Source organism: Suricata suricatta, chromosome 13, assembly GCF_006229205.1.
Source record: "Suricata suricatta isolate VVHF042 chromosome 13, meerkat_22Aug2017_6uvM2_HiC, whole genome shotgun sequence".
Classification (NCBI taxonomy): domain Eukaryota; kingdom Metazoa; phylum Chordata; class Mammalia; order Carnivora; family Herpestidae; genus Suricata; species Suricata suricatta.
Window position 1 is genome coordinate 51,186,960 of NC_043712.1, and position 15,383 is coordinate 51,202,342.

Below are 15,383 nucleotides of genomic sequence, written 5' to 3' on the forward strand. Positions count from 1 at the left end.
CTTTCTTAAACTGCTACTTCTAATCCTCAGAGCCTGTCCTATGCACCCATGAGTAGCACCCATGATCTCTCCCTTCGCAGACCATGTCTATTAAGTTGATGGACTGCCCCTGCTCATATCATCTGAGATAATGGTCTGAGCTCATCACTTACTCCTGAGATGACCCAGAAGTTAGATGATATATTTCCTAATTTCTGGGTCACATCCTGACACATGTCCACCTAACCAAGAGTCCAACATAAAGTTAGGTGAAGGGACGCTAAGGTGAATTAGCTGACTGCTCCTCATCAACATTATCCAAAGTGTTTGTGATGATGCCTGTACTTGGTGCATGGCCGCCACATGTCAGTATTAACTGTGGAGAGAAGCAGTCTCCAAGGTTTCAGTACCACACACCCCTTTAGTAAAAATATTTGACCTTATACCCTAATATATGTAAAGCTTTTCTAAATTAGTAACATACCACTGTAAAGCCACATATAAAGTATTAGCAAAAAATCATCTTTTAGGTTAAAAAAATTTTATGTTTACGCCCCATGTCACAATGGATTATGGGAGAGAATGGGAGAGACATATGTTTGTTAGTCTGGTTACAAGATAATGCAGGAAACAAGAAGTAAACGGTCCATAAATAGGAAAAATTATGAATGTTGAGTTCTAAGTATGAGATTTCATGCAGTTTTGCACAATTTAATGTTTTGAGTCAACTTCATTGAGGTGTACTTTCCATACAATAAAACCTACCAATTTTAAGGGTTATTTATATTCATGTAAACATTGATATAGTCATAATATAGAACATTTCCACCACCCCAAAAACTTCCCTGGTGTTCTTTGCAGTCAGCCCCTTTCCCCTACTCTCCGTCCTTGGCTACTACCAGTCTCCCCTCTGTGTCTATAGTCTTACCTTTCCCAAAATTTCAATGACTGGAAAGATATAATGGGTAGATTTTGGGGGTCTGATTTCTTTCATTTTTAACATTAATGCTTTTGAGAGTCTTCCAGTTTTACTGTGTATCATTAGTTTATTCCTTTTCGAGTACTTAGTATTCCACTATATAGCTCTCCCATTTTTTTATTGCCCTTAAAACTTAAACATCTAGAAAACCAGGCAAAATTTATGGTTCATAACACTGCTTCTTCAATTTTAACTCTGCAGTTACTGTCAAATTTTACCTGATAGAGTACCAAGCTAGATAGTCTTGAAACTTAGTTAGTCTATACCTTCTACCCAACCCTATTCCTCTTGCCTTGATATTTGAATTAATCCTGAAGGATAGAAAATATAAAATTCCAATAGGAAACTGGTCATGAAAATAAGTTGCCAATATGGTTATGTTGGAATAATTTCTTAAGATAACACAGTTTAAATCTAGACATGGAATCAGAAAGTACATCTCAAAAATTTATGATTTGAGCATTTTCTATAGCTCAATGTCATTTAAGTAAAAGATTTAAAATTATATCAAAGATAAATATTTTTAGTTCTTAGCTAATCATTTTAGGATTAAAAAGAAAACACCTTAAATTTGACTGACAAGAAGTTCATGTAATAGAATAGAAAATTCTGTGCTTGTCTTTTAAACTTAAGCAGTTTGCTTACTTCTTAATAATTTGAATAATGTGAGAGCAAATAAGTCCCAGAACTCTGCTGTGTTCAGTATTCCTCCCTCATTTCCATGCACGGACAGAAAGAAAAGCATTGCTTTCTCTCTGTGCTGTGGCATGATAGTGGCTGGCCATGAACATGGATGGGTTCCTTCTTGGAGTGGAAAGTCTGTGGGCTTGAGGTCACCTGACAGTCTGTTATCCCAAAGTTTCTCATCATGTCTCTGTTCCATTTCTTTACATCCTTTCCTTCCCTACTATCCCTTTCCCTGAAATAAGAAAAAACAATCAACTTTACTTTGATTTTAAAACTATGGGTCATATAAGGTGTTTTGATGTGAAGACAGGCTTAAATAAAACCATTGAAACCATGACAGTTGATTCTACTGCAGAAAAGATTTTAAACTATTACTCTGCAGAGCCATGTAGATCCAGGTGCCAGATTTCTACTGAGTGGTAATCACCAGTTCCAAAAATAATAAAAGGAAGTCTTTTCATCTAAATACTTACATGTAAATATTTTAAGTGTTTTACACTTTTTCTGAACCCAGTAAAACTGGCTTATAAGTCAGGATTATTTGGTGTAACTCATCTTTTAATTAATAGTATAGCTGGTTATTTCACAGGAAATCAATACTTACAATAATACCTTGCATTTCACTTAACAAGGTAAATCTTACTATCCTTGTTTTATAAATAAAAATCCCCAGTGTAAAAGTTTAAAGGTCACTGAACTCTAGTTACCAATGGGAATGCCTTAAGGAACTGACTCACAAACTACAGAATGGACTGGGAAGGACAAGAGTCCAGTTACATACTCTGGTGTGATTTATTATTCTTATGCAAGACCAATGTCCCAATAAGGGTTGGTCGGGAGTCACAATATTCATGCTGGACTAACATAACATGACATTTCTTTTTTAAATGCTTATTCTATAATAATACATAACTCTTTGTATGACTCTTATTCACCCTGGTAAAGTTTATTTGACATGGGCAGGGGGCTGAGGTTTTAGATTTATACGTCTCAAATTACCTGTGAGGAAGGACCAGTTCCCCCCACCTCCATCAGTTTTGAGGCAATACTTGTTAAATAAAATACAAATAAATTAATAAAAAAGAAATCATGCTTTTTGTTGTTGCAGCAGTGTCAAATAGACCAAGTTTTCAAAATAGTTACTCTTAATTACAGACTAGTTTAAGAATTTTTTAAAAAATTGAGTCCCTTTTGAATAGCATATAGAACACACATGAAATTCTCTCAAGCCACCGTTTTGAGAATCACTGCACGAGACCATGCTTATCTTTGTCACTGAGATCTTCAGGGAAAATGAACCCATGCCTTCCTTTCTTTCCCCCTTGATAATTTCCAAATCCCATTCAACCATTTTATCCAAGAATGTGCTAAACCTGATAGCCATCCATAGCATTGAGCTTGCAGACCCTTTATGTTGTATAAGAAACTCAACATTTCTTTCTGTAGTTGCTCTACTTATGAGCACAATGGTAGTAGATAACTTTGATCAAATACGAATGGTGGCTTCTTTGGAAAGAACTTCTGTGGCACTTCATATTGCCTGGATTAAGAGGGTGCCCTGTCAGGGGGACCCCAGTTTGAGTATGTAATGTAGATAGGTGTCTGTCCTGTTTCCCAGCACATTTGTTTGCAAAGATGTTATGTTGTCCTCTGTAAGTATAAATTGCTGTTTCCATTACCACTATAAATGAAGCATCTCTTTTATGACTCAGGCTACCAGCAAAGTTCTAAATCTTGCTTACCTGGACCTCTTCCACTAGAAGTAAGTGGTTTAACATAACAGTTCCATTTTAGCAGAGACAGCTACCCTGGACTAAAAGAGGTTTGAAAGGCAGTGGTTTTAGAAATAGCGGCAGGCATTGTGGCGGGCCAGGAAACCGTATGGGACTGCTGTGTTCCATTGGAAGAAAGAAGATAGGAGGGTGATTGAAGGAGATGCCTCGGGTGGGTTTGATCAGTTGCTATGGTTTCTAAGGGCTGTTTTAATACCAGAGACTGCCAGCTGTGTTAAGTACATTATCGACATGCAGATGTAGGTGCAGGCTACCTGGGGAAGAAATGACTGTGTGGTGCTCAGGGTTGCATTTCAGCCTGAGACACAATTCATAGTAAAAGCTTCCATAAAAGAACAATCAAGAGAGTAGATTTGATGGTAAAAGAAAAACAGTGTGGAAGAAGACATTACAGTGCTCCAGAGACCAGACTTGTTCAGGAGAAGTCCTGTTTCTTGTTGTCATAAACCCACTGTGCCCACCTGGGAAATGGCAAATGACATCATTACACTCAGTGAACTTAGAGTCAGAATTTCTGGACTGGAGTCCAAGACCCCAGGTTATCATCTTGGCACCCTCAACCAGCCATCCCCCTTTCCTTCACCTCTGGTCCCTCATCTGGTAAACATTTGCTCAGCTCTGGAAGCTATTATGAGGTTCAAATGAGATAATCTATACAAAATCACAATTTATTTCTCTATCTACCTACAACACCAACATTCCGCCTTGTTTTCCCCCCATTCCAAAGAAGATTTGTAAGACCATTTGCTTTGAGTGATACTTTTAAAAACTGGCTATTGCAGGACTCCAGGATCATCTAGAGTCACGTGTATACACATCATCATCTAAGTATTCTGAGCAGATAGCTGCATGAAGATTTTTAATCTGAAGGCTCATGTTATCTACAAAATGAGGGAGGGACTATTTATTTAGGAACGGACATCTACATGCACACACCCCCACATATACTTTATGTAAAATAATAGAATGCTAGAGTAAACCTTATAAGGAATTGCACATAACTATTAGAGCTTGTTTTTGGGAAGCAATTTAAATAAATAATAAGTATCTCCCTAAAATCAAGCTAATTGTTGTGGTTCAGTTGTGGTCCAGAGAGAATTCTCTATCACAAGGCTTAGTAGAACTATCTATAAGGCATAATTTTCCATTGCAAAAATAGTAGGATTCCCTTTATCCTGCTTCCCCTAATGAAACATTCTATATAAACACAGCACAATGGATGAAACTAAGAAATTAAGGTTGATACCATACTATTAACTGATCTAGAGACTTTATTCAGCATTTGCCAGTTTCCCCACTACGGGTCTTTTTCTGGCCTGGGATCTCTAGAATGTCATATTATGTTTATTTGTCCTGTTTGCTTGGTTCCCTCCAATCTATAACGATTCTTTGGTCCTTTTTTTTTTTTAACCAATGTTTGCACTTCGAAGAGTACTAGCCACTTTTTTGTAGGATGCCCTTCAATTTTGGTCTGATGTTTCTCATGATTAGATTGCGGTTATACAGCTTTCAGCAAGAACGGGATGATGTGCCCTTCTCAGTATATATTGGTAGGTGCGTGATGATACTCAACTCTGGTGATGCTCACATTGATTACTTGGTTAAGGTGGTGTCTGCTAGATTTTCCTACTGTGAAGTTATGATTGTTCTCTTTGTAATTGATAAATATGTAAATTTTTAGATGATTTTAGGCTTTCTTAAATTGATAGGGTGGGGGCAAGTATTATTCACAGAGGTTGCAAAGTGTCCTGTCTTGGTTAGGAAGAAACAGTGTTCTAGAAAATGATGGAGTCATTATTTAAGCATTTGAATACATTTCTCTCAATCTGTGCTGAAATGGATTGCCTGACATTACATTGCAGGATTTTTAAGTCCTACCTCCAGGCAAATCTCATAGTTCCTAGCAAAAATGAAAGTGTGAAATGCTTTTTAATGTATATTTAACAACACATAGTCTGGTGATTACTGATGTGTATTCTCTATGGACTCCCTTTGCTATCAGAGGAGGATGTTAAGAGACATTTTTACACATTTATTCTATCTAAATCCATCACATGTTTACTTTCTAAATATCTATAACTGTCTTTTATAACAAGATCATAAAAAAGTCAAATACTTAAAGTCTAATTCAAACTTTGAATCATAGGATAACAATCAATTTTCAGGAAAAGTACAACTACTGTTTTTCTTTATGAGGTTGTCTATTAGTAAATGACACTAAAATATAGCTATTTAAAAAAGAGAAAAAAAACACAACTTAGTAATAGGGGCACAGAAACCAAAGCTACTTTTTTTCATCTTTTTAATTCAGAAAGTTATATAATAGCACCTATTTAAAGGAATTTTCATCATTAAATCCAGTACCATGTCTGCTTGTGTTGAAGAAGCAAATTTCACAAAATGTGCTTAATCCCTTCCTGTGGTGTCACTATTTAATACAGATTAAGGTACCGTATTTTTTTGCATTGATACTGGGTTGCACAGCAAGTGTTCACGTCTTATACTAATATGTGCTAAATAGTTGCATACTATATAGACCATTGTTGTTAAAATAGCAGTAGTGAAGGCATTTCACATCACAGAGCCCCAGTAGTCTACATCTTGTTTGCTTTGACATTAAACTCAAATCTGTTTCTCTAACTGTGACTCTAATTACTGCAATTGCATGGCAGAAAAGTTTGCTTTGTGGGTTGACTTTTACGAACCGTGCTTTGTGTGTTGTTTTCTGCTGTCGCTCTTGGTGTTTCATGAGCAGGCAGAGCTCCTTCAGTTGCATTGACTAATTATGCACAATCAATACGTTTTTGTGTTTATCTTTGTTGTTTCTTTGATGTGGCCTCTAGGATGCTGCCGGCAAGGTGCTGGACCGCTGGGCCATCATGTCTCGAGAAGAGGAAATCATCACCCTTCAGCAATTTCTGCGGTTTGGTGAAACCAAATCCATTGTGGAGCTGATGGCAATTCAGGAGAAAGAAGGGCAGGCCGTAGCTGTACCATCTTCAAAGACAGACTCAGACATACGGACTTTCATTGAGAGCAATAATCGTACCCGGAGTCCCAGCCTTCTTGCTCACCTAGAGAACAGCAACCCTTCCAGCATTCATCATTTTGAAAACATCCCCAACAGCCTTGCATTTCTACTTCCATTCCAGTATATAAACCCAGTCTCAGCCCCACTGCTTGGATTGCCTCCAAATGGGTTACTATTAGAGCAACCAGGACTGAGGCTGCGGGAACCAAGCCTTTCAACCCAGAACGAATACAATGAGAGCAGTGAATCTGAAGTATCTCCCACACCTTATAAGAATGATCAGACACCTAATAGAAATGCCCTGACCAGCATTACTAATGTGGAGCCCAAAACCGAGCCAGCCTGCGTGTCCCCCATTCAGAATTCTGCCCCAGTCAGTGATCTGACCAAAACTGAACATCCGAAAAGCTCATTCCGGATTCACCGGATGAGAAGGATGGGGTCAGCCTCTAGGAAAGGAAGAGTGTTCTGTAATGCATGTGGGAAAACATTCTATGACAAAGGTACTCTCAAAATTCATTATAATGCTGTTCACCTGAAGATCAAACACCGATGCACCATCGAGGGTTGCAACATGGTCTTTAGCTCCCTCCGAAGCCGAAATCGCCACAGCGCAAACCCTAATCCTCGCCTTCACATGCCTATGCTACGAAATAACCGAGACAAAGATTTAATTCGCGCCACATCAGGAGCTGCCACCCCTGTCATAGCAAGTACAAAATCAAATCTCACACTCACAAGCCCTGGCCGGCCCCCAATGGGTTTTACCACTCCCCCACTAGACCCCGTCTTACAGAATCCTCTGCCTAGCCAACTGGTTTTTTCTGGGCTAAAGACTGTACAGCCAGTTCCTCCATTTTATAGAAGTTTACTCACTCCGGGGGAAATGGTGAGTCCTCCAACCTCCCTTCCAACCAGTCCCATCATTCCAGCCAGTGGTACCATAGAGCAGCACCCCCCACCACCCTCTGAGCCTGTAGCACCAGTAGTGATGATGGCCACTCATGAGCCCAGTGCTGACTTGGCACCCAAGAAGAAGCCCAGGAAGTCCAGCATGCCTGTGAAGATTGAAAAGGAGATCATTGATACCGCTGATGAGTTTGACGATGAAGATGATGACCCCAATGACGGCGGGGCTGTGGTCAACGATGTGAGCCATGACAATCATTGCCACTCCCAAGAGGAGATGAGTCCAGGCATGTCAGTGAAGGATTTTTCTAAACATAGCAGGACCCGGTGCATTTCAAGGACTGAAATAAGAAGGGCCGACAGCATGACTTCTGAGGACCAAGAACCCGAGCGGGACTATGAGAATGAATCTGAGTCTTCAGAGCCCAAACTAGGTGAGGAGTCCATGGAGGGTGATGAGCACATTCACAGTGAAGTGAGCGAAAAAGTCCTGATGAGCAGTGAGAGGCCTGATGAGAACCACAGTGAGCCCTCTCACCAGGATGTCATCAAAGTGAAGGAAGAATTTACAGATCCCACTTACGACATGTTTTACATGAGCCAGTATGGACTGTACAATGGTGGGGGGGCCAGCATGGCAGCCCTGCACGAAAGTTTCACATCGTCTCTGAATTACGGCAGCCCTCAAAAGTTCTCCCCAGAAGGTGACCTGTGTTCTAGTCCAGACCCCAAAATCTGTTACGTGTGCAAGAAGAGTTTCAAAAGCTCTTACAGTGTGAAGCTTCACTACAGGAACGTTCACTTAAAAGAGATGCATGTCTGCACAGTGGCTGGCTGCAATGCTGCCTTCCCCTCTCGCCGAAGCAGAGACAGGTCAGTAAATCTCCATTGGCTGCTCCTGCTGGGGGTGGAGGGTGCCAGTCATGTTGTTTTTAACATTAAAAAATCCAACTTAGATGTTTCTGATGCACTATAAAGATTGTCTGCAGTGACCATGAGATAATCAAGCTGTCATGCTCATGGAGGATTGTTGCAGTTGATGCTTGTTATGATTTAGCATGCAGAATCATATGCCATCTTACCCAGTAATGCACGCCATTTTTCTCTGTGCTCTGTGTATGTGTATGTATGTTACCCCATGCATCTAGGTGTGAATAAGTTAACTATGTACACAGTTCCCTGCTTCCTCATGAAGCTTCACCTAGAAGCCGCAGCTTCTGTTATATATATTTCTGCTTTGCCTTGTGGCTTTTTAATTAAATCAATATATTATCTTCATACACACATATTTATCCAATATAGAAACAGAAATTTACGGATGGAAAGAACCATAGGTCCAGGACATCGAGACAGCCTGCATCTCCGTAGGTATAACCAGAAATGTTATCATTCTTACATGAGTATTTAGTATGTCCTTGAATTCTTTTAAGAGTCACAAAAATATTAGAAGAAAATGGGACCAAAATAATTATTAATGTGGGGAAATGGTATGGTTGTATGGGTTTCTTTATTTTAACTTCACAGTGTCTTTGAGCACATCTCTAAAATACAGTCTGTCGTGGGAATTATGCACAGAAGGGAAGGCATGCATATACTTTTAGGATCAGTTAAGAATATATTATGTCCAGCTTTGAGATGACATCACACCTTAGCTATGTGGCTAAGTGAAACAGTCGGGTTTAAACAGAAGCAGCTGGTCTTAAACCTCCAATGTTCTTTTCCAATCCTCAAGAAAATGTAATATAAATGGAATGTGTCAAGGTGGTCAGTGGTGGGGTCACACAGTTATTCTGCACTTGAGATAGTTTATGAGCAGATCATTTACATAATACACTAGCCCATGCTAGTGTCATACACCAGTTAGTTCTTCCTGTTACGTCGGATGTGGCTTTTTGATTTTACATAGTCTTTCAAAAATAATTGTAGGCAAAATCTCAGTAGATATGAAAAAAAATCAATATATGTAGAAGAAACAAGGGAGTTTCCAGATAGCCACCTCCCAAATTCTAGCACTTACTGACTAGTCAATTCTAGAATTGACTAGAATTCTTTGACAAAGTCACATATAATGAAAGTACCACTGAAAAGTAGTGACCTGCTTCTAGAATACCCTGTTTTGTCTTCATATGTAAAAAGATGAATCTTTTTAAAAATACTTAAAAAATATTTTCCCTAGTACTAAAGTACAAGGGGCCCAATCCATTAAGAACAAAATTTCTAAGAAAATAAGTGGTTTTCTTTATACAACTCAAAACATGCTGTGAAGAGAAATCTATGTTCTTAAAGATTTCCCCTCTTCGTCAGTCCCATTTACCTTGTTCTATAAAAACAGTTTAGTCACAAAGTTTTTTTTCAGTTCTGAGTTATCTTTACAGTACAAGAATACAGCAGATAAGATAACTATAATTTGAATAATAAAATATAGTACTCTACACAACCTCCCACCCCCTAGTTTGTGAGTAATACCCATTCTTTTATATTTGAAATAGTGCACTTGTGATAATGAGGTTAATGCATTGGATTTTTTTTTTAACAAAAATAAAAGACTCATGAAAACCTGCATAAAATATTTATAGAAATGGAGTGTTTGAAGACAAGCCAAAATTTAAGCTTCTTTGCATGAATTCTATCACAGTTTTAGTTTGTTTGCTGAAAATACTGAAAGTCATAATACTCACATAAATGGCTCTGGGACCAAAAGGCTACAACACCCCAAAGCATGGTGCTTTCATTTATGTCAAACCACTAGAAAACACAAGCACTTGTGTTTTTATGTCCTAATGCATAAGGAGGTGCTGTTGAAAAGGTGGTTTATGTCAGGAAAAACACTCATTAATAGCAAGAGAGTAATTCAATCACCATTTTTATTCTAGAGATTAGGAGCTTGGCAGATAAGAAGCCACATGGAAATGTAGAATAGTGTCCAGGATAACTGGGATATTCTAGGGAAGCAGAGTACACATGTTCTCCTGCATGTGTTCAGTCACATAGGAGACTGCAAATTCAGAAGACAGGTGATACATTTCATTTGGGTGAAATATCACATCACAACTAACCTTCCTAATTCTGGAGTTTTGTAACACATAGATGAAGAAAAGCAAATTGAGGAAAATACTGTACAAATATTTTTTGATTCTCAAGTTTTGCTTTTCAGGAATACACACTTTTTTTGATACCAGATTACAAAACCTATGATACTTTAAATAGAGCATTTTTTTTCCTAAAAAAAGGATTCATCCTTGTTGAGTCTATGACTTGAATTAACATATGATGCAACCATAGATACTACCACATAATCAGAAACAGTGATGCTGTTGGGGCACTTGCCTCTTTCAGCATCTCTGCAATGAACTCAAACGTTACTCCCACATCAGCATGTTACAGTCACTTCTTTCCCTAATGTTGTCTTGGAATTTAATCTCCTCTTTCACAGCCTCTTGGATTTCACATCTCTGATCTATCCCTCAGACGTAAGCTTTCCGTTTCTCTTCATTTTTGCTGTATTAATCGTGAGAACCCTCGGAATTTTATGCCCCTCCTTTTTTCTTCTTCAGTTCATTATGAAGCTAAGAAAGATTTCCTTACCTTTCTCTGAGCCAACAGACCTTCCCAAACAGAAACCCTTCCTTGCCTTTAATCCTGCTGTCCTCAGGCCTATTTCTTTTCTTTCCCCAGAGTCTTGATTCATCCGTCCTTGACTCCACAATGTCTTCCTTGTGCAAATAAAGCATTAGAGGAGATTTTGAGTGGGGGTTGAAGTGTGCAAGGCTACAGGATGTCTAGTGATAAACTAACAGAATAACCCTCTTCCTTCTGTTTATAAAAGCAGTCTTCTTGTCTTGGGGCTTAGAACACCTTACAGGAGTGATACCACAGGTCTTCTTGGGCTTTTTCCAAAATGGCTATACACAAGGAGAAATTGCATTTTTGGTCTCCGAATAGGCATGCTATTAGTAAGATATAAGTAGAAAGATGTGTTTTAGATTTGGCAATTAGAGATTTCCAGGTCTTTGCTTACGGTCATTCTAGATTTTATAAGATGAAGTTGAAACCTTTTTGAAAAGCAGGAACATTCTTTGTGTAAAGTCATACAAAAAGAGAAGCGATGGGGGGAGGTATGTGCATGGTTTTGTTAGGGCTGACTCTAAGCACAATGTTGAAAGTATCCTTTTCTATACAGTTGTGACTGAGTGTAAGTGTAATAAATTCAGAAGCAAAGAGGACCATTCCACAGTAATGACAGAGAGCAATATACACCAAGTTCAATTTATCCAGTCACTAGGTGGTTGTTGGAATAATTTTTTTCTGAGTTATAGAAGTAAAATATAAATTATTTTCTCTGTGAATAACTATGTTATTATAAGGTGATTGCTAAGTATATACTGATGATGCTGTATAGTGTTAGATCTGACACTCCCTAAACACCCTTCCTTCCTTCTTATTCACCCCTGAACTTTTTTCCTACTAAGATAGTGTTCTTTCAGGGATTAGGAAGCTGACCCTCCATTTTGAAGTATGCATATGGAAAACTCCTGGGAAGAAGAAGTTATAATTGTGGCTTAGAACCTAGTCTTCATAAAGGAAATTTTCTTGGAGACAGTGTCATCGTCAGAATTAGCTAGGCCTAGTTTACCCTTACTCATTTGTCATCATCTGTCTTGAATTTTGATGCATAGGAGGGTTGAGTGGCCATGGAACACTATATAAGGGAAGCCCATTTATAAGTTACATTTGATTTTTATTAAAGTAACACCAACAACAACAAATAAATGCCCTCCTGTCCTCTTCCCTGAAATTCCTTATCGTTTGCTAATACATTAAAAGCTATTTATATCTGTTTTAGTGATTGGCAATTTTAAAATTCCCTCAACTAAAATGAAGGCTTTGTACACAGAAACTACATGATCTGTTTAGAAAGAACTATTTATCTCGTTGTTTTACATCTTACATGATCTTTACCATCTTTGTTCCTCTTTTCTGAGAATAGTGGCAACTAATTGTCAAAGTTTGTCTTAAATTTTATTAGAAAGGTAAGCATATATGTTTAGTCTTCAAGGTGTGGGAAAGATGTTTCAGCCCTGTGAATAAATTTAAAAACAAAATAATATTTGCTTAGGGTGATTTATAAATAAATATGAGGCAACTATTGGTGTCAAGTGTGAACCTTCTCTTTGATTGCTACTTAAATCAGTCCAGATTTAAACATGTAAACTTCTTGATTTGTATGAAGGAAGACATCTGTATTTGGTTTATTAAAACCTGCTGATGTCTCCAGAACTAAATTTGTTCCTATATAGGCCTCTGGGTAGTTGTAGCTAAAAAGCAGAGATGTATAGTTTTTGCCTGTCTGATTACCTGACTTTCAGCCCTGTACAGGTGTGCAGGAATAAATTAGCGTGAGCTACCTCTGATGAGCCACTGCATACATTAACAGTAGAGGTGAGGATGTGAAAACATGCTACCTACCTCCTGTTATCACCTTCTCAGCGGCAACATCCATTTTTTTCCATCATTGTCTGTGTTTGGAAACTTACAGAGAACTTTTCTTAAGAGAGATTTTCAATAAATGCACATGATTTCATTACCTTCAAGAAATGAGCCACTTAGCACCATTTCGAGATAACTATTAGTATAGTTGCCTTAATAAAATTAGCTGTCAAATACAGTGTGCTAATTTTCTTCAAGTACAAGAAGAGAACATTTTGAGGCATCAGGCATTTCATTTCCTATATGTTTACCAATCAAACTGAAACTCTCCTTTTCCAAAAATCTTTTCTGAAGTTGTACAGGTCCTCTGACACTTAAATATTAAGGAAGAGATATCCCCCCTCTCTACTCTATTTAGTTTCACAGTAGAAGCTAGCAGATCAATAGGTCTTTTGTACTTACCTCCATTACTTTCCATCAAAGACAAACAAACAAAATAAATCCCCCTTCTGAGTAATTGCTAGTTGTGCCCTCCTCAAGCAAAACTTTGGTAGTAAGATAAACTTCGATGTCATTCCTGTCTCTGGGGTTCTTTTTATACTGGGAGAAGAGCAATGAGCAAAACGGTCTCCTTGTATCATGGGGAGAGACTCTGACAAGCCTAAAGTGAGCCTCGGATCTTCCTAATGATCTCCTGCTGGCCCAGCTGGATGTAAGACAAGCTCATTTAAGCCTCTGCTGACCTTTCAACTCCTCCACTCCAAGAACTATACCAGTCACTTCCACCGTCTTCGAAACTGAGTACCAAATAGACAACAGAGCTTAATGGTGGATGAATGACTTCCTTTTCATGATACAAAAAGATTCTTGCACATTTCTATTGATGAGAGTTATATTAGATGTCTCATTGATACATAGCTTACTACACACATAGCTTCAACACAAACATACTTCCTATATACTCCTTATTTGTTGTACCTTCCCTTGAAAGGAATAAGCTATTACTGTTGCCAACATTATCTTGAAAATTCAGACAAAAATTGCACTTAGAACAGAATGTACATACTGAGTGCACAGGCAGTATTTTTCATGATGGCAACACTTGGAAAGGGTCATCTTCCTGATTTCTGCCTCTCTTGTGTCTGTCACCATTTATTTGACACCCTGCTAGACTTTATTGGTCATAAATATTCTTATACATAATTATGCGAGATATTGTTTTGTAGATAATCTTTTCTTTTTAAAAAAACATAGACCATTCTCACTGAAAGTAGATTGTAAGACCGTGCACATACATTAGCAGTTGATTATATCAGTGTTGATCAGGGTGGTTCTCTTTTAAGTGAAAGTCTTCTTACCAGTTCCCTCTCACTATGAGTGATCATTTGTTGTGCTAAGAGGAAGGGAGACCTTCCCTTCTCTACTGAAATTTCTTAGTGAACTTTGCGCTAGAAAGCATTTTTCTTCTTTAAAAAGCCTCAGAAATAATTTAAATAATTTAATGTTTTTGCTGCAAGACTCCCACAAGCTTCAAATAAACAAATGTGGCAGAATATGAAAGGAGTTTACATTTGCCAAAAAATTATAATGTCATAAAAACGAGATTTAGTAATTTTGATTCTTGAGTGCCAAGTGTGTGTGTGTGTGTACATGAATGTGTGAGAAAGAAATAGCTTGCAAAGAAGAGGAAATAATTCCTTTTTTAGAAAAGGATGATTTTTCTTCAGTTAACATAAAACTACACTTTAAAGAAAATACCTAGATTTTATGTCCCAATGCAAGCTGCTTGAATTAAAACAGGAGTTGTAAATTCCTGGTAAAAAGCTGTTATGCCTGAAGTGTTAGTGATCTTAACTCTAGTACTTTATGGAGTTTATTACTTCTTTTATTAACTAGGGGGAAAAATGTTACCCACTTCTAGTTTAATTCTTTTTCTTGCTTGCTGTAATTATTTTGACTTTACCTTGGGAAAAAAAAGTCAAGTGTTTTAAGTGATGCTTCAATTTTGCTAGAGCATATATCAATCTGAATTATTACCAGCTATTCAAAAATTATGCTAACGTTCTAATCTAAATGCATCCACATAATGTATATGTGTGTTTATACATAAACATCCACATAAATAAGAATATCAAAAGACAGATCATCCTTAATAGCCAAAAGAGACAACTTCATCTTGGAAAGTAATGTATGAAGTTACTTTATCACATTGATGGGAAATAACAAGGTTTTGTAAGTAAAAAGAGACAGATTTGGACAATGAGAACAACAGACATTCAGAGGGAAGCCTCTTCGGTTAGATGGCCGGCTGAGGGGGGGCCTCTCTGACCCTCTTGCCTTTTTTAGTCTGCTCTGTCACTGAGGGGGCACTGGTGGGTCAGTTCGCTCACTAGTAATTGTGTTTTACAGACTCTAAAGCAATTGGCTCAGTCAGTCCCAATTCAATAAAAGTGGAGAGCAAGAGAGAGAGCACTTTTGTTCTATTTTTTACTTGAAATTATTTCATTCAGCAGTCTGTCTTTTTTATTACCAGGACTTGACATTAGCACTCCAAGCTATATTAGCATCCATTTCAGCA

General features: G+C 37.9%; 1 protein-coding gene across 1 annotated transcript in view; it reads left to right on the forward strand.

Annotated features, from left to right (window-relative positions):
• Positions 1-15,383, forward strand: part of BNC2 (basonuclin 2) — a 286,450-nt gene that overhangs the window by 261,625 nt on the left and 9,442 nt on the right. The window contains exon 5 of the mRNA XM_029920382.1: positions 6,282-8,251. Within this exon, the coding sequence (XP_029776242.1) occupies positions 6,282-8,251 (1,970 nt within the window). The remainder of the gene's footprint in view (positions 1-6,281; positions 8,252-15,383) is intronic.